Below are 17901 nucleotides of genomic sequence, written 5' to 3'. Positions count from 1 at the left end.
GCTCAGCCTGGCAAGCTCAGCCCGCCGGCCTTTCCCAGGGAGAGGACTCCTGACCATCCCCGCTGCATTGGCCGCGTTCTCTCCCGCGCTCCCCAGCTCTGAGGGGCTAAGCCCACGCGCCGTCCTGCGTGACAACGCCTCAGCTTTCTACTCCCATCTTCTCTTCGATCTATTCCGCCTGCCTGTTCACCCTCCTCCCCCTCTTTTTTGTGGTCCTTGTCCCCTTTTCAGTCGGTTTCAAGACTGCATCCCCTGTCGAACAGGAGACCCTGGCCAGCAGCATCTCAAACCGCATCACGTAATCTAAAGCACGGGGCACCCATGATACGAATTTAGAGGTGGTAAAATCAAGTCCGAGGGCATAGCGGTCACTAACGAAATGAAAACCTGTGTGAGAAGAATGGATGAGAAATGGAAAGAACAGCAAGTAAAATACTGAGGCAGAGGAGGTCACTAATCAAAACATACCAAAGAGTGTAAGGGACCTTCATAATTGGGAGATGATGACGCTTGACCTCCATTTCTAGACCAAACAGCTGTGCCTGCTAATAGTAAAATTGGAATTACCATTAGAACTATGCAAACAAAAATGTCTTTCAAACTTTTTGGACAGTTTTGTAGACATGTAAATGCCGTATTCCAGATAGACTATAGAGCAGACATATGGAGAACTTCCAAAATACACACGGATGAAAAAAAAAAAAAGAAAAAAAAAAAGGTATTTTGTAGCAAAGCACGTAGATGCAGGCCACAAAGTTCCCCCAGGCTGCTCCTCCGCATAGAGGGCTGCATTCATTCGGCAGCTGGAGCTGCGAGAGGCTCCGGGAGAAGGAAACGTCTCGGTGGTGGAAGGAGAAGCAGCGGTGCTGCGGGGGGCTGCGGGTGGCCGGACCCCTGCGCCAGCCCGGCACAGACTAGCCCATTCTCCTAGCCTTGCTTCGAGACATCCTCAGTGCCACCGATTCCGTCACCCCACCGTCAAATTTACAGAATCTTTAAAAAAAGCAGTCAGTAAAAAGCACTGCACACAACATTCACGGAGACGTCGATAAGGTTTGCGCTCTCTTTGGGCAGATTATTTGGTTTGGCCCGGTGAGACCACCAAAGGTCTGACCGAAAACCTTCTGGTTTGGATCCGCTGCTCTAAATCTGTTCCTGCTGCTGCGGGAAGAAAAGTGCTCCTGGTACCCAGCAGCGTTTTCTAAGGAAAAAATTGCCCTTGCGAAAGAGGCAAACATGGGGAAAAGAAGGTTTTTTTTTCGAGTATTTTCCCAACAGCTTTTATATATTTAGCACAACGCTTAGACAATTTATAATGTTCTTTTGAACAAGTGATCTTCTGAATGATCTCATAAAACAGGGTTAAGAATTTGAGATGGAAATATTAGGATTTTAATCTTAACGTCTACATTGAGTGGCATTTCCTTGAACTGAGATAGGCCAGGGTGGAACTCATGGCAATTTTTTTTTAGGCTCTCGCAGTGTAATTTTTTTTCTCATAGAAGTCAAAATTATGTCAGTTCTAATTAAAACTTAAATCTTCCCTTTTCTGGTCCCCGTGGAGCTTTTAGTTGAGGTTTTGCTACAGCACTGAACGGAGCAATGAGCAGCAATCTTTACTTTCAAAATAATTTTTAACTAGCCCTTGATATCCTTGAGGGAAAGTGTCTTGCATGCTAAACACTTTCAGCTCTTATTTAAATGCACTTATACTCCGTATTTTTATTTTTTTTGACACTCAGTTCTCCCTATTTACCCAGTAGAGCCTGCAGAAAGCAACGCAGCCCAAATTAGCACGGGATTTTCTCTGTGGCTCGGCCCCTTCCATCGGGAAGGAGGGCAGCACCTCGCTAGGAGAAACGCAGCCCCAGTGCTGGGGGTGCTACACCTCGGGGGTGATTCCAGGCAAAATAAGGGCAAATTGTCATTTTCTGAGGTGTGGGACCCCCCCAGGCTATAAGAGGCCAGGCGGTCCCTCTGTCCCCAGCTAGGGGTGGCTTTATGGGGACATTGGTTGACTGGATTTCACCCCAACATTACATACTCTGGGTGTGACAGAGGTGCAAGCGGTGTCCTCCTGGACCTCGCCCTGCACAAGCTTCCCTCCGTCCCTCCTTCCGAAAGGGTCTCAGCACCGTAGAACTGCTCCTAGGTCTGTGCCTTGTGGAGGCTGGGGCATCACTTCAAAGGACGAGGAGTCCAGGAGCTCCCTCTACCTCCACCCTGCTGCTCATGCCCCACGGCGAAGGAGGGATGGCTCAAGCCCTCTCGCCAGCGCTGCCCTACGGAAACACGGCAGCCTTGGCCGTTTTTTAGGGCTCCCGGGGAGGTTTAACGGGGCTCACGCAGACAGAAGAGGAGAGCAGGGCCTTTGGTCGCTTGTGACACAGACCTCATCTCAAAGAGGGGATGGAAAGCCAAGAGGCCTTCTGCAAGGCGTCAGCATGGCCTTGCGGGCGAGGAGAAGCCTAACGCTCTAGCTGAAAAGCCTCAAGGTTTAAGAAATCTGAATTATATTCAGGTAAATGTTTAAAACACCTGATGCTCATGAGAACTACCCTGGGCCTCTCGATCTTTTCAGTTACTTTTATTAGTAAAGTGGGTTTAGTTAAAATGGGCCATTCTTGTGAACAAAGCGTAAAATGAATCAAGCGGATTCACAGGGGCTCGGTTTGTCCAGAGACACATTTTAGGGATCAAACAGGCGTTTGCTTCATCCCCGGGAGGGGATGTTGCGGGGGGGAACGGTCAAGATGTACCTGGCACGGCCGCCCTGGAGCGAGGCCGCCGCGAGGGCCGGGGTGTCCCTGCACAGGGCCACGCTGTGCCCAGGGCAGAAACCATCTGCCGCAAGAGCCCGAGGACACTGCAAGGAAGCCGCAATAAGGATGCAATAAAACTGCTTTTCTGTAAATACATCTGCCTGAGAGCTGCAACGACCTTCTCTCTGCCCTGGCAATCCAGCGTGTAGGACCCCTCTCTGCTCATCTCCGCGGGACCAGCGGCCTCCTGCGCGCGCTCGCGCGGCAACGCGGCCAACGCTGGATGCGCATCTCACACCCAGCACCGCGGGAGCTCATTCAGGCACCTCCTACCAAAAATACGTTGAAAAGTTCAGTAAAATAGAATTGTAACAACAATACCTGAGAGAGAAGGGGGAGAACCAACAGGAGTTGAAGGATTTGATGAAAAGCTGTTGTTGGTGTGATCTGGAGAATAGATCTTTAAAAGATGATACAGAATTAATCTAAAGCCATCACAAACTGATGCAGAAAGAAATATGGAATTCTTATGCATTCAGTTCATTTAAATGAAAGCAGGACAGGTTAAAAAGCCTCTTATTCAAATATTAATATTTTTATAAAGACATATTAGATGCAGGAAGCTAGACAACAGACCCCTTTTGATGGGAACAGACACTAGCCAATTCAGCGATGGTTTCTGATTGTCACACAGACCTGCTACGGTAGATATACACATTTTCATTGCATAAACTACTTTACGAATGAATGTCATTGAACAAGGCCTTAAAACACGCCTGAAAATTGCTTTTTTTCGTTCTGCTGAAATCCCTTAACGGCCAAAATAAAGCAAAGGGAGCGGAGCACGTTAAACCCTGGCACAGCGGGGTTAAGCCGCAGCAGCAAACTCCCAACTACTCGTCCGCTGCTCCAGCGAGAAAGGCCCCGCGTGCCCCGTGCCCGGGCGAGGGTGCCACCGCCCCGCGGCGTCCCCGCTCACCGCCCGTGCCATTTGTCAGGGCACCACTTCAAAGTGGATTCTGTACTGTATCAGTTCGGTTCAGGCAAACTAGAGTCTTGACATTTTCGTCTTTTTTTTTCAATGAAGCATCGAAGAATATGCAAAAAAAAATATTAACTCTCATGAGAACTCAATGGAACCCACTCTGCCCAGAAAATAACTATAGTGGTCCTTATTAAAAGTCAGCCCGTGCCAACCGGTACCGCAGCGGTGGCTGGGGCACGGCAGGGTTTCCTCCCTGTTCGAGCCGGAAAACTGCCGTCCCCCAGCCACCCAGGTAAGAGGGGCCACCGCTGACTTTAACAGCAACCACAGGAACTGAATAGGTGGAAACTGCCACGAAAAATAGAAAATCTAAAGGCAAATTCAAAAGGAGTCCTGTTTGCGGATGGCTCGGTAGCGCAGAAGTCATCCTGCCGCTGGGTTCTGTTCAGACCTCCCTCGCCCTAGTGTGGGATAGACTAACAGACACAGCTCCTCGGCACCCAGTCAGCGTGACCAGGCCAAGGCCTCCCCTCTCGCCGTTTCTATTCTACCGTAAAATTAAATCTAAAACTTTTTAAACACCATTTTGCACTGATTGTTCAATATTTCGGTTGGCAGTAACTCCACGCGGGTGACCTCTGAGACCAGATCTCTCCCGTTTGCTGTTCATCTTCGTAAACTCCAGGCGTCCAATTCTGATTAAAGTTCACACTTTGAAAACGGTAAACGTGTATTCCAAAGTAAATATTTCCTTACAGAGGCAAGTGCTTTCCCCAGCGCATCACCAGTCTGCGAGCTGCCTGCTGCCCCACTTCCTCTGTTTGCTGAAAAACAAAAGACTCGATGTAAAAACAGACAGCAAGACATCACAGACTTCTATTCCTGGTCCACTTACTCATAATTTAATTGCATTCTAATGCTAATTACATAAAATTAATCTTTAATTACCATTAATTTGTTTGTTGAGGTAGATATCAAACACATTCACGCTCCATTTTTGCAGATAAAATATAAACTTGACATGCTGTTTTTTAAAAAAATATATGGCGTATTTGGTAGTATTTGGCCATATCACTTTACTTTTTCTGAACAAAAGGCTTCTGATAGCAGAAGATACTCAAAGGTGTGGAAAATAAGCAAGCACACAGCTAGGTAAGCCTGGGGGTGGGGAAGGGCTCCTGCCTCCCCTGCCCCGTCCCAGGGCGCTGAGTTTCTGCTCTAGGATGCACCAATCTACTCTAACAAGGGTTTTCCTCTTCAAAAACTCTATGGCACTAATATATAAGGGCAATATTTCACATATAAAACATCCCAAACGACTGCAGAGGAACATTATAAAGGTGGCAAAGACAAACGCCCTGGAGCTGGGAAGGCCGGAGCCCAGCCTGCCAGTGTGGCCCAGTTCCTCTCTCTGCGCCCACACTGGGACCAGTCACTAATTGCAGCTTTTGCCACGCTCCCCCGCAGCCCGAGCCGGCCTCGTTGCCAGGGAAGGACAATTAATAAGCAGCTACTCGGTATTTTGTTGTCTCCTCATTCACCCTGTGACCCTGGTCCTTTGTCTACTTTTCACCACGCGGTTTGAAGACTTTCATGAATTTCGTATGGACTTTTCCCAAGTGTTCCTTCTGACTTCGCTTGAACGTTCATTGAGCGTTTAATGAAATGATTTTTCACCGTCTCTCAGGTGATGGGATTGCACCTTTTACATCAGAAACTTAGGGCAAGACAAGTCCTGGTGTAGCAGGCCACCAGTTTCTCACGCTCAGGTGACAGGATGGAAAACTCCGTTACAGGAGAAATCGAAGGGAAGAAAAATTAGGGCAAACATCCCACAAGTTTCAGCATCTGCATGACCATTTATAAAGTAAAAGCGCAGCTGCCCATGACCAACACTTCTGCTTTCACCCCTGAGGCCCCCAAGTGAGGTGGCCAGAACGTGAGAAACCACCCAGTCAGGAACCACCCCTCAAAAGGCTGGAGCAGTGTCAGGAATGTGAGAGCTGAGGCAGGAGAGGATCCCGTATGCCGCGGGGTTTGAAGGGCTTCAGCCCCCCCGTGTCCCCCCCAATTCCCCAGCAGGTTCTGCACCACGAGGCCACTGGATCCTGTGCCCAGAGGACCTCAGGAGCAAACGCAGCCCACGTCTGTACCAGCAAGTGCAAGCACAGGCACTTGCTGGTCATTAAAAAATAATATTAAAAAGCCTCCCGTTAGTCTCCCCGCAGTGTTATTCAGTTAAATGTTGAGTTAAACAGTGGATCCTTTGGACAGCTCGCCGATTTTGGCTGTGGGTCTCAGTACAGGCACTAATCACTGAACGCAGCGCCCAAAGCAGAGGAGCCCATCTGCCTGCGGACGCTGCAGCTCCGCGGCAGCAGCTGGGAAACCTGTGGGCCAGGGGATGTCCTGCCGTTCCCCTTCAGCGCACCCTTTCTGCTCCACCTCCTCCAGTCTCCCCTCCCTGAAAGCCTTTACCCCCTCCATGCAGCTTTTCCAAGCCTCCATCCCTTGTCTCCTCCATCCCAGCCTCCCTGGCTCAGCAGCATCTCTGCCCTCAGAGCCACCAGGGACTGATCCCGCCTAAACCCAACGTTTCCCTTCAGCAGGGTCTGCTTAAGAAACCTTAAGGAATGGCACAGAACAGTGTTTTCCTTCTATTTCTCACGTACAACGTGCGTGTTACCAAATTTTTACACCTTGACGTTTAACCTGACTGTGTAACCTGGACATCTCAGCGTCTCTCCTACAGCATCTTCCCCTGGGAAGGCCTCAAGGTCTACGCGTGTCCCCGACGCTGTCAAACTCGTACGGTGCCATTTGCAACTACGCCTTTGCTGACTCTTTTTCTTAGTTAAACTTTTCCTTTATTATTGCATATTTGAAAATGTGCTCATCTGCCAATGACAGCTTATTTGTGATCTCAGCTCAGTTTGAAATTGGGCATCAAGATGTACAAAGAAAGATAAATAAAGAAACGTGAAGACAGATAGAACAGGCGGTGTCAGCTCGAGATACAACTTTTCAGGGTAATTTAACCTTGTAAATCACAATCTAAAGGTTTGAGCCTTGAATAATACCAGGCAGATGTCCAGAAATTCAGTTACTTTGCTCTAAAGTGAACTGCGAATCTAAATGTAAATCATGCATTGTTTTTTTCCTTCTTTTAAGTGACTCTAACTGCATTATTCTAAAATTAAGTCCTCCATTTGTCTGTCTGAAGGCTGGTTTCTCCTAATGAGATGAGCTACACTGGTCCTGTGGGAGAAGCAAAGGCAGGGACCACAGTCCTGCTCCACGTGCTCTCAGAAACCTGACAGCACTGAGCTGGGCCATGTCTTCTATTAGTTACTGCTAAGAACAAAGGAATTCTTCAGATATATTGAATATTAAACTTTTCCTGTAAGACTTTGAAGACAAATTAATGCGGTAGACCTGGAAAACATAGAGGGAGAGCCTCAGGGATGGGCAGCAGCGTGCAAAGTCCCCTTTTGCGCAGAAGAAGGAGCTTCAGTGGGAAAGGGATGCTTGAAAAGCAGTAGAGTAGGGGTTTGTAACACAGGGAAGGCAAGCTCACGGCATTATTTGTTGCTCTCGTTGTATAAAAACTGAAAGCCACCCATTAAAACAAACAAAAATAACGTGGGTTTTTTTTTTAGTAGCATCCAAGGAGATGGGGAAAACTGCTGCACTAAGGTATGCAAAGACCAAACGTATAAATAGATTTAAAAAGAACTGGGCAAATTAGTGGAGAAGAATGTCCATCGGTGGCTACTGAACACCAGCCCCAGAGGCAACCCCAGCTCGGGCCTGCAAAACCCCGAGGGAAGGCGGAGGAGGGAGGGGTGGAGGCTCCTTCCCAGCTGCCCACCAGCATCTTGGCTTTGGGTTCTCAGGGACAGCAGAGAAAATGGGCAAAGGGAGGCAACTACGGGACCTTCCGCGTGGAAGACCAGGATAAGCGTAAGTAGACAGAGATCTCCTGAAAGCGTGCATGTCCCAAAAATACCTGGGTTTGCTTAAATACAGCTACGTTTTTCAATGTATGCTTTTCTTTCTTACATCACTGTTTTACATGTGAGCTAAGATTTGCTTTAGCTGTCATTTTGGTAATGTAAGGGACAGGACTGAGATCTGCAGGTGACTAAAGAAAACCTGTACTGAAGGAAGAATGGAAAAATAAGAGTCTCGAGGAGAAACACAGCAAGGACCGTCTGCTGCAAGTGCCCGATGATTTCGGGAGCATTGTGACAAAATTAACATCATCCCAGGACTGGGCGTTACAGAAATAAGAACCAGACCTCAAACGTAGGAAAAGATAATCCAGGTTATCACTACAGAGAACGGTAACGTGCAGTGCTGCTTCACACAGGGAACGGCTGTGGAAGATAATCAACTGTAACTATTAATATCACACAGTTGTTGGTCCATCCCTTCACCACCAGCTCCTACGACACACTATTTAAATACTCCGTCACCCCTGGGTAAAACCAAACCTCAGGTGGTTTTTCAAAAAAATGTAGAAAGCAGAACAGGTATCGATCCTATTTAAATAAAAGGCTTTCAGCACATCTAACAGGAGCTCCTCCACTTCAGCTTTCGGAAGAAAACCCTAAGATGTAAGGGTAGAGCAAGACAGAGGATCTTAGGCAAATATTTAATGCAAGTTACATACAAGACCAAAAAAAAATACTTTGAAAAAGCAATTTTTAACGGCTTCAAAGTTAGCACTAAAAGCTTTTTCAAGCCCATCAGAAATAAGGACAATGATGGAGAGTTGGTGGGACCTGCAAACAACCAAGATGCAACAGAATGCAGGGAAAAGAAGGGTAATAGAAGAAATGCTAAACAGATTATTTTCATCTGCCTTGCCACGGGACAGATGATATTTTACAAAGGATTAGTCAGAAAAATTGGCTCCAACTGATGTGTCAATGTAAAGGCTTTAAAATAAATTGATAAAAAGAAAAATAAAGAACAGCCAAATGACGTTTCTAAGAGCTAACAAAATTGTCTAACTTCTAACTGCAACGTAAAACCAACTGCTTAGGCCAACCTAGTGCTGACGTCAAGAAGGTAGAAAATATTAAAAACTAATATTGAAAACAAAGTTCTGTGAATTCAAAGGGCTACCAGATTTTAAATCTGACTTCTCTACTAGGGAAGATACAGAGGAGCAATATCCGTGTGGATAAATACACCGTATCACACAACCAACGCCGCTCTTTTGCGGAGGGAAGTCGTGTCTTGCAAATCTAAATTCTTTCAAAAACATGAGGAGCGCATTGATGTGGAAGATCCAGTAAATAAAACGGATTTCTACGCTCAGCTTCAACAAAGGCTCTTAAAGAAACGAAACTGTCTTCAGATAACAGGGAAGCCAGGATGTTCTTGCAGATTAAGAAATGATTAAGAGGGAGACTACGAGAGCAGGAATTAATAGTTAGCTTTATAAGGGAGGCGTAGTCCCAGAAAATTCCCAGTTGTGCTGATCTGTACTGTTCAACATACTCATACATGGCCTGGAAAAAGATGTGGCATACGCTGAAGTTGTGATGTTTGGCAAGATCCTGATTCAGGATAATAGAATATGATGTTATGTGTAAAGAGCAGCTCTTGCAACACCAGCTTGCTGGGTAGTAAATGCTGTACATACACAAAACCCACCAGGCAACGAACACGGGGGGAAAAAAGCCTTATGCCATAAATGCACACAAACGGGCTCTCGGTTACCTAATACACAGTCCAGAAAGAGGAGAACACCTAGAGCTACAGCGAGTCATTAGTGCCAATCTGAGCTGATGAACCAGCCCCTCACCGCCCCCAACGACGAGCAACGACTAGGCCAAGAGCAGAGACAACCCTGAAGCCTGTTATGTCCCTCTATGAATTCACAACACACTGGTATTTTGGATACGGAGCAAAGATCTGGTAAGTCCATCAAGAAAGAGCATCAAGGTCTAGAGAGCAGAAGAAGTAGAGTCAGAAAAAGTAGAGGGTGGTTCCCTTAGAGGATGAACTCAATAAACGTGGATTCTCCAGCTTGGAAAAGGGACCATGACAGTGGGGTATGATACAAGCCAGTCAGAGAGGGACCTGGGGGGGTTGATTGCTAGCTGGCTAAACATGAGCCAGCAGTGTGCCCAGGTGGCCAAGAAGGCCAATGGTATCCTGGCTTGTATCAGCAATAGCGTGGCCAGCAGGGACAGGGAAAGGATCTTACCCCTGGACTCGGCACTGGTGAGGCCGCCCCTCGATGAGTGGGTTCAGTTTTGGGCCCCTCACTCCAAAAAGGCCATTGAATGACTCGAGCGTGTCCAGAGAAGGGCAACGGGGCTGGTGCAGGGTCTGGAGCACAGGTGTGATGGGGAGCGGCTGAGGGAACTGGGGGGGTTTAGTGTGGAGAAGAGAAGGCTGAGGGGAGACCTCATGGCCCTCTCCAACTCCCTGAAAGGAGGGTGCAGAGAGGGGGGATGAGTCTCTTGACCCAAGGAACCAGCGCCAGGCCAAGAGGGAATGGCCTCAAGCTGCGCCAGGGCAGGGTCAGACTGGCTCTTAGGAAGGATTTCTTTGCAGAAGGGGTTGTTGGGCGTTGGAATGGGCTGCCCAGGGCAGGGGGGGAGTCCCCATCCCTGGAGGGGTCGAAGAGTCGGGTTGACCCAGCGCTGAGGGATCTGGTGGAGTTGAGAACGGTCAGTGTGAGGTTCATGGTTGGACTGGAGGATCTTCAAGGGCTTTTCCAACCCAGATGATTCTGTGATATGATACATGAAGCCAAACAACAGGGCAGAAAGGCTGTCATCTCCTGCTGAGGGCAACACGAGGGGGAAGAACCACATCGGGCCCTGAGGGAGCAGAGTCAGACTGAAGGAGGAGGAGCACTGTTCCACAAGTGCGTAACATCACCGTGCCAGGCCGAGCCTCTAGGGAAGGCCGGGTCACTTCATGGAGAAGAATGAACTCGAGCTTCCTAAATACTGAGCGCTGGAACAACTGGGAGAATATCATATATGTTTGCTTTGTTTTGATATTCCTCCCAGGAAATCCGTAAGAGTTTTTGCTGGAGGCAGGACCGTTGCATAGATGAGCTTTTGCTCTGAACAAGGACAGATGTTTTCAAGTTCTTAAGCAAAACATGGAACAATTTAACACGAGGAACACTAGGGAACTCCCCCAAAACTGGAAGGGCACAGTTTATCCAAGACGTTTCTACACTGGGCTTTAACTGACCGAAGCAGCCAAATCCAGACTCCAAGGAAGGTTTTAATTCATTAACTGATGATGGACAATGGTTTGAGGCAAGAGCAAGGGAACATTTGATGAAACTTCCAGGAAAAGAAATTAAAATAGGTGAAGTCCATCCCTGCAGAGAGTGCAGCTGGGGGAAGCTGGGCAAGCAGGCAGCTTCAGCAGGTTCAGAGGGGATTAGGTGACTGCACGGACCACAGCTCCAGAAAGAGGTGCCTGAAGAGCCGGGCAGGGATGTCCCCTCCAACCACCCCAACGTGACGGTCCTGGCTGCAGGAGCTGCAGGGAAGGCCCAGGATCACGCTGAGGGCTAAGTTATCTAACTTAGACCACCCATCTGAAGCAACAAGCATTTCTTATCTACTTGTGCTGGTCTTTATTTCCTCCAAGTGGCCTAAAGATGCTTGTTACTAGAGACTACACGTGAGCCAAACGCTGGTGTCCCCGCTAGAGAAGGCAGGTCTCCGCCGACACAAAACATCAGCAGATTCTGGCGTGATGCAGAAGACAAAGAGAACTTGGGCACAGGATTGGAAAACAGGACTTGAAAACGCGCCGCCAAAGCTGTGGCTTTTCCTTGTGAGCTGTTCCCCCACTCGCAGGACTATTAATGTACTGAAGGCCTCGTGAAAGACTGCAACCTCTTGATGGATTGATTCTAACTCTTGTTGAAGAGCGTGTTTATTGTTACAGTTAATCTCCTAAAACTTTCTCAGCATGTTTCTGCGAAGAACAATTCCGCGCTGGAAAGCAAAGGGACAGAATGACGAAGTACAGCCTTTTCACATCCTTCTGCTGGGATTCTGATTGTAAATCTCTGATTATTGAATAAATTTCCAGGAATCAGTATCTCAGCGAGTAGAATTCTATCTAGCAAAGCATCTCGTGTAACTGATAGGCTGGAGCCTTCTATTAGAGAATTCCAGCCGGACTTTTTATAGTTTAAATTCTAGTACAAACTCACGCTGTTCTGATGGAATAAGGCTTTCTGAAACAGCAGACTGGAAGTGATGTTTCTATGTTAAGAAGAGTGGAAAAACTTGCACCATCTCGGTATTCACAGCTGATGATCTTCCCAAATTATGAGGAAGTGACATTGCTGGATAAAAGTCATATTCTTCTTATACTGTGCGACAGTTCACCACCCTCCTGTAACTGGAAGCTTAACATTCTTGTAAAATATACAGTGCAGTATTATGTGACTGCTCTGGTAATAAAATTACTGTGAAACCAGTGCCTCAAGGGGAAATGCACATGATGTTTCTCCTGGAAAAGCTGCATGTCACAGTGCATAATGTCATACAAACAACACGTCATTAGAAGCGAAAGCAGCAAGTGGGATTAATCCAGGCATCAGACGGGTACGATCGGCTCGTACAGCGTCTGCTCTAGCTCAGTAACCGGTCGCTTCAACATCGCACTCTGGAAATACAAAGCCAACCCTCAGTGTAAAATTAACCACCGCCGATGCCGTCCTGCAGTCCCTTGGAAGGATTTTCTCCCTGCTGCCCGAGTGTCGGGGCTCCCCTGCCCCAGCCCTGCTCGCTGTGCTCGGGGTCCCCATGCCAGGACGGGCCGACGCGCTCCCCGGTCACCGGGATGGAGGCACAGCGGCTCCCGGCTGGGCCTGCTCGGGAAAATCAGGGCAAAGACAGAGTGTGCCCAGACTTCAGGGGAGGTTCACTGGTTTAGGAGGAGAATAGGACTCGCATCGAGACCCAAGAAATACTTTTGCAGCCCTCAGCTCAGACACAGCCCAACTACTTGTTGAATATTTACAGCCGCTAAAAAAAAAAAAATATCTGCGTGTTTGTATTGTTGCTCTTCTGAGTCACACACTGGGGTTTTCAGGAGATGAAGCCAGATGAAAAGCTGGGTGCGTTTTTTTACATGGGAAATTCAGGCACTTTTCTGGGTGGCTCCCGGAGGCACAGGGGCAGGAGACTCCCACCTGTTTACATCCCTCCACAAGATCTCGCATCCCTAACTGTTATCTGTAAGGCTGCTGCATAACTGGCGTAAAAATGGCTGAATTAAACTGGGACTCCATTAGACTTCTTTTGAGGGAAAAAGAGAGTGATTTGCCTATGTCACGCGCACAGAAGCAGCAATACGTCGTAAAGGAAGAACTCTCCACGGAATGGCGAGGCTGAGCACAGAAATGCTACCCTGAAATGGGATCCGTTTTTCTCAGACAGTGACAAATTAAGAAGAGACTGTATTTAGTTTCTTCTTTGTTCAGAGACCCTGAAAAATATGATGCCCATGTGTTAATGTTTGAACCCACCCTCCATTCTTACTGCATTAGTCCTGCTCGCAGTCATTCAATACAGAATCATGTGTGTAATGTGAAACATGTGTCCAGCGATGTGTTCCCTATTTACCAATTATTTAATTAGCGTTATTTGCTCTTTGAGATACAGGCAAAGCAATATTTTTTTATTTCCTGTATTTAAGGATGAACCGGTATTTGCCAAATATTTAAGTAGACAGAGGTATGCTCTTAATTTTCGGCGTCACTGGCGGCAGGGTCAGAGGCAGCTCTCTCCCTTACGGCGCCATCGCTGTGTCCCCCACACCACGTGGGAACCCGGCGATGAACTGAAGGGGATGAACGTCGCGATAGAGGAGCATCACCAAGAGATTCAATCACCAAAAACCACAAAATCAAACTTCAAAACCAGTGGCATCGGGCACTCAGCTGGTGCCACGTCTTCCGCACAAACTCTGAAGCAAAGCGCTCTGCTGTAATTGTGTTTAATTCACAAAAAAGAAGGAAAATGCACGAGCAAAGGAGGTGAAGGCCAACTATGACGTACTCATTTCCACAAAATCCTTGCTGCCTCTCTGCACCTACTGAACTAAGAAGCTAGTCCTGCACACTGGGATATGCCATCACATTTCAGCTCTTGGGCACGAGCGCGGTGCGCTGAAGCAGACGGGAGGGGAGGCAGGGGGGCAAGGGAGAGCCTCGGAGCGGCGGGCGCGGCACCCAACCCCGACTCACCCATGATACTGTCCGTCCCGTTGGCAGGGGGTGTGCAAGAGGACGCGCTGTAATGATTTGTGCCACTGCGGTGGAAGGTGGACATCGGAGGAAGACTGGAATTGATGTCTGCTGAGGAGTGTGATGGGTAGCTCTGCGGCAAAAAAGGATTAAAAAAAAGGAAATATTGTAAGTATCCAGACCACGGAAAGCAGCAGGCTGTTCACACTGCCCCAGTCCCGAGCGCTGTCGTACTTCACCCCACTGAGAAAAGCAGAATGCTGCCCTAAGGCTACATGGGGAGTGTATTTTTCTACCCTAACTCAACATTTTCTGGAGGAGACGCAGCATACACCCACCTGATGTGGATAAATATCCACAGTGGATGGGTCGTCATTGGTGATGGTACCATAGAGATGTAATGAGAAGGAATTATAGAAGGTTGGGTGATAAATGAAGCGAACTTTTTTGACAGGGACAGCTCCTGGCTGGAGGAGAAGCCTTCCAAAGGAAGTGCTAGGAACCCCATGACATTAAAACCAAGACCTGACTACAAAAGGCGCCGGGTTGGTATTACAAAAGGCGCCTTAAGGACACCCACCAGCACCGCAGGGCAGCACCGCCGGGAGCCCTGCTCCCTCCCACCGCAGCCCCTCGGGGAGACAGACGTCCCAGTCCTCCCAGCGAGCCTGGGCCAAGCGGCTGGGCGGCATGCAGACGGCTGGGGTAGCTACACCGCTGGCTCAACCAGACCTGCCTTACTCTGACACAACGCTGCTGCGGTCAAGCGTTTTGCTGAATCTGCGTTCCTTTAAACCTGGCTTACATTAGTGCTGTTTGTCACTCTAGAATAGTCTTTCCTCCATCAGTCTAAGACCCTGTGTGCAGACAGGTCCTAGAACAGGCCCAGCTTTCACCTCCATCGCAGCAGAGATGAGATCCTGCAGAAGACCTCTAGGTTTTGGAGACTCTCACACAAAGCCTCCTGAGAAACACAAGTACCTGGAGACACGTGGTGGTACCTGGCCCAGGATCAAGGCATTAAGTAAGACCAAGATCATCTCCGTGCCCTCTGCCTCCTTTGGTGGTTCAGAGTAAGCTGGCTGGAGAACATCCTTCCCTTCAGCTGTACTACTTAACTACTTTTACAGGATTTCTTGTAATTAAGTGCCAAGTACTGTAAAGTTATCTCAAAGAATGTAAACAACACAGCCCAAACCTGGTTTTCTTATCCATGGAAAAACGACCATCAGCTCTAACTGAGGTCTGAGTAACGTTTTCAGGCTTTGATTCATTTTAAGCCATTCCAGGACTTCAGCCCCAAACCCAACTGGCCAAAAAGGCCTGGCCGAGCAGAATGTCTCGTGTGACGGAGAAACGAGCAGCCAGCCATTGCGGAGGTCAACGGTCCCAACACCAGGGTCTCCATCTCCCAGGCTCAACGGCTGTTCCACGCCACGTATCTGGCTTGGGATTTTCTCATTTCTCGGGGGGAGACATCCAGCCACAACTGCCAAATATTTTAGGAAAACCATGGGATGTGAATAGCAGAGCAGAGAACTGTTCTCTGTGCTCAATGCATCAATTTAGAAAATCACTGATATGCCTGAGAAAGTGAAAATAATAAAGAGCTTTTCTTCCTTTCTTTTGCTATATTCATTTTCTCTACAGGTCACTGAGAAGTTAAGGACATTTGCAGGGAACCGAACTGAAATCACTCAAACTTTCCTCGACAAGCTGACCACAAACTGCTGACCTCTCGCTGATGCTCCAGCAGAAATTATGCAGAGACTATTTAAAGCATCCCCCTCTCCCTTCTGTCCCAGCGTTACCAAAACCGCAGAAGGCTCTGCCAGTCCAGACATGTGTAATAAATGATTAATATGAGCACCTACAACTTGGACTGTAGGTCCTCACTATCACTGAAATTTATCAGTGGTCCTCACTATCTCTGAAATTTAGGGTAAATATAATTACATCTACATAGGAAAACATTTTGGGGAGTTTAGGTGCAACGTCCCTACCCATTTTACATCGCAGAAATATTTTAGCTCTTCATAAAAACCTCTTACATGTTACAAACCCAAGAACTACAGAATCAAGGTTAAGCTGAAATGCAAAAATGCTTGTAGAGTGGCCCCAGCAAGGCACTCGGCTCTCTTACCTCTACCCTGAGCTGATACCGTGAAAAGCCACCTAACTCTGATGAATGAGCACCAGTGTAGATAACAAATTAGATTAAATTGGGTTTTAAAAGTTATGCTCAATTTTTATTATATAGGCTTGTCACTTCACAGCAACGTTAAGTTTGCTTAGTGCCTTAATTATGCCTTATATAAGGACATGATTAAGCAGTTTTTGAGGCAATTTCTTTTGCTTTTGACTTCCTATTAATTTTACACAGCAGTGTGCTAAACCTCGTTAACTGTGAGACTTTAAAGATTTGTTTTGCAAATTACTTTCCAGTTTGCAAGAGTGACTTTAATTCTTCTGATTCCCCAAAAGATGGTTCTGTGAGAGTTTACAGCAACGGACTCTTTCCTCCCTTAAAACCAGTGCTCCTCATTACTCTTCCTTGTTAATGGTCTTCACGAATGAAAAGTATAGGCACAAAATAAAAAAACATTACTTGGAATGTTTCACCCATTTGGAGAAAAATGACTTCACTTTAGCTGTCTGTTCTTTACACCTTACTGAAAACCAAAACAAAACCAAAAATGGAATTGATGGAAGCCAGTGTTATTTCTACATAATCAATTCAGCGATGATATTAGGAGAATATCCCCTAAGCTGTACTCAGATCAGATTTAATTCCAATTTTATTCTCTTCCAATACAATGGATGGAATCAGTCCCAGCAACTTCCTCCTGCTACGGATCAGGATGTACCGGAGAAAATAAAAATACCTCCCTTTTTTAAAGCAGAAAATTGATGCTAGATAGTTATCTAGAAACTCCGAGCAGCAAAGGACACTGAATGCCATAAATGAACACCAAAAGCAGAGGCGCGCGCAGCTCATCGGCAGGCTGGCGGCCGCGAAGGCGAGCAGAGGGCGCAAACGCGGGCTCAACCCTCTCCTCGCACTGTCGGCTGAAGGCACAGCCTGCCTGACAGGGGTTTTTTTTTCCCCTTTTTTCACTTCCCAGTTGCACCAAGAGAGGTTCTGCACAGAGGTGGTGACCTGCAGCGGACCCGGCAGCGCACAGAGGGCAAAGCCGCCGCAGGACCCAATCGCCACCCCACCTCCTCGCCCAGCCCGTGCCACCCTTCCGCTCCAAAAACTTTCCTTCCCTCAGCAGAACCCTGATAAAATCCTTAAGGCAACGTTTTTTCTGAGATTCCTCGGTTTCGCGGCGCCGGCCAACGCCCGACGGCGCTCGGAGGAGCTTTGAGCGGCACGACTCGGGTCGGCGCGATGCCAGCCGTGCCCCCACCCCCTGCCCGCGCCTTACCAAGCGGTCGTGTGGGTGCAGGCTGCAGTAGCTGCTGGACTGGGGGATGTGAGAAGAGTTGCCCAACATGCCCCCATAGCCGGGCTGGTTCATCCCGCTGGAGGAGCTCCACGGGTCGCTGCTGTGATGGCCATCTGTAACACAGGAGGGAAACGCCGCTGGCCGCCGGTGCCGGAGCCCGCAGGACCGACGGCTCCGGGCCCCGGAAAACTCTGTCCCCAACGGGGCTACAGGGCTGCGCCGCTTCGGCATAAAGCCACGGACTTTAATTTAAAAAAATGAAGCTGAACTGAGCAACAACGCTCGCGTCATCCCGCGATGCTTCCTGAGAGTCACATCGCTCAGGCTTCTAAGGCTCCTGCTGCTTTATTCCTGCTCTGGTATCACAAACCCAAGTACATAAACTCCCGTTGTAACAAATTTCATCAGAGACAAAAATCTGAACATTGAAACAACACACACCGAAGC

General features: G+C 48.0%; 1 protein-coding gene across 14 annotated transcripts in view; it reads right to left on the bottom strand.

Moving 5' to 3' along the window:
- The window catches only part of LOC141917816 (transcription factor 4), a 239568-nt gene that overhangs the window by 24508 nt on the left and 197159 nt on the right, over positions 1–17901 (bottom strand). For 13 of the 14 annotated variants that reach the window (XM_074811390.1, XM_074811396.1, XM_074811391.1 and 10 more), the window contains 5 exons: positions 17434–17567; positions 14003–14135; positions 4504–4571; positions 3144–3222; positions 469–545 (listed from right to left, as the gene is read on the bottom strand). In XM_074811390.1, coding sequence (XP_074667491.1) covers positions 469–545; positions 3144–3222; positions 4504–4571; positions 14003–14135; positions 17434–17567 — 491 coding nt within the window. The remainder of the gene's footprint in view (positions 1–468; positions 546–3143; positions 3223–4503; positions 4572–14002; positions 14136–17433; positions 17568–17901) is intronic. The other variant, XM_074811397.1, reaches the window with a different exon arrangement.

The sequence above is a fragment of the Strix aluco genome, chromosome W, assembly GCF_031877795.1.
Source record: "Strix aluco isolate bStrAlu1 chromosome W, bStrAlu1.hap1, whole genome shotgun sequence".
Lineage (NCBI taxonomy): Eukaryota > Metazoa > Chordata > Aves > Strigiformes > Strigidae > Strix > Strix aluco.
This window is presented reverse-complemented; position numbering and strand designations above follow the sequence as displayed.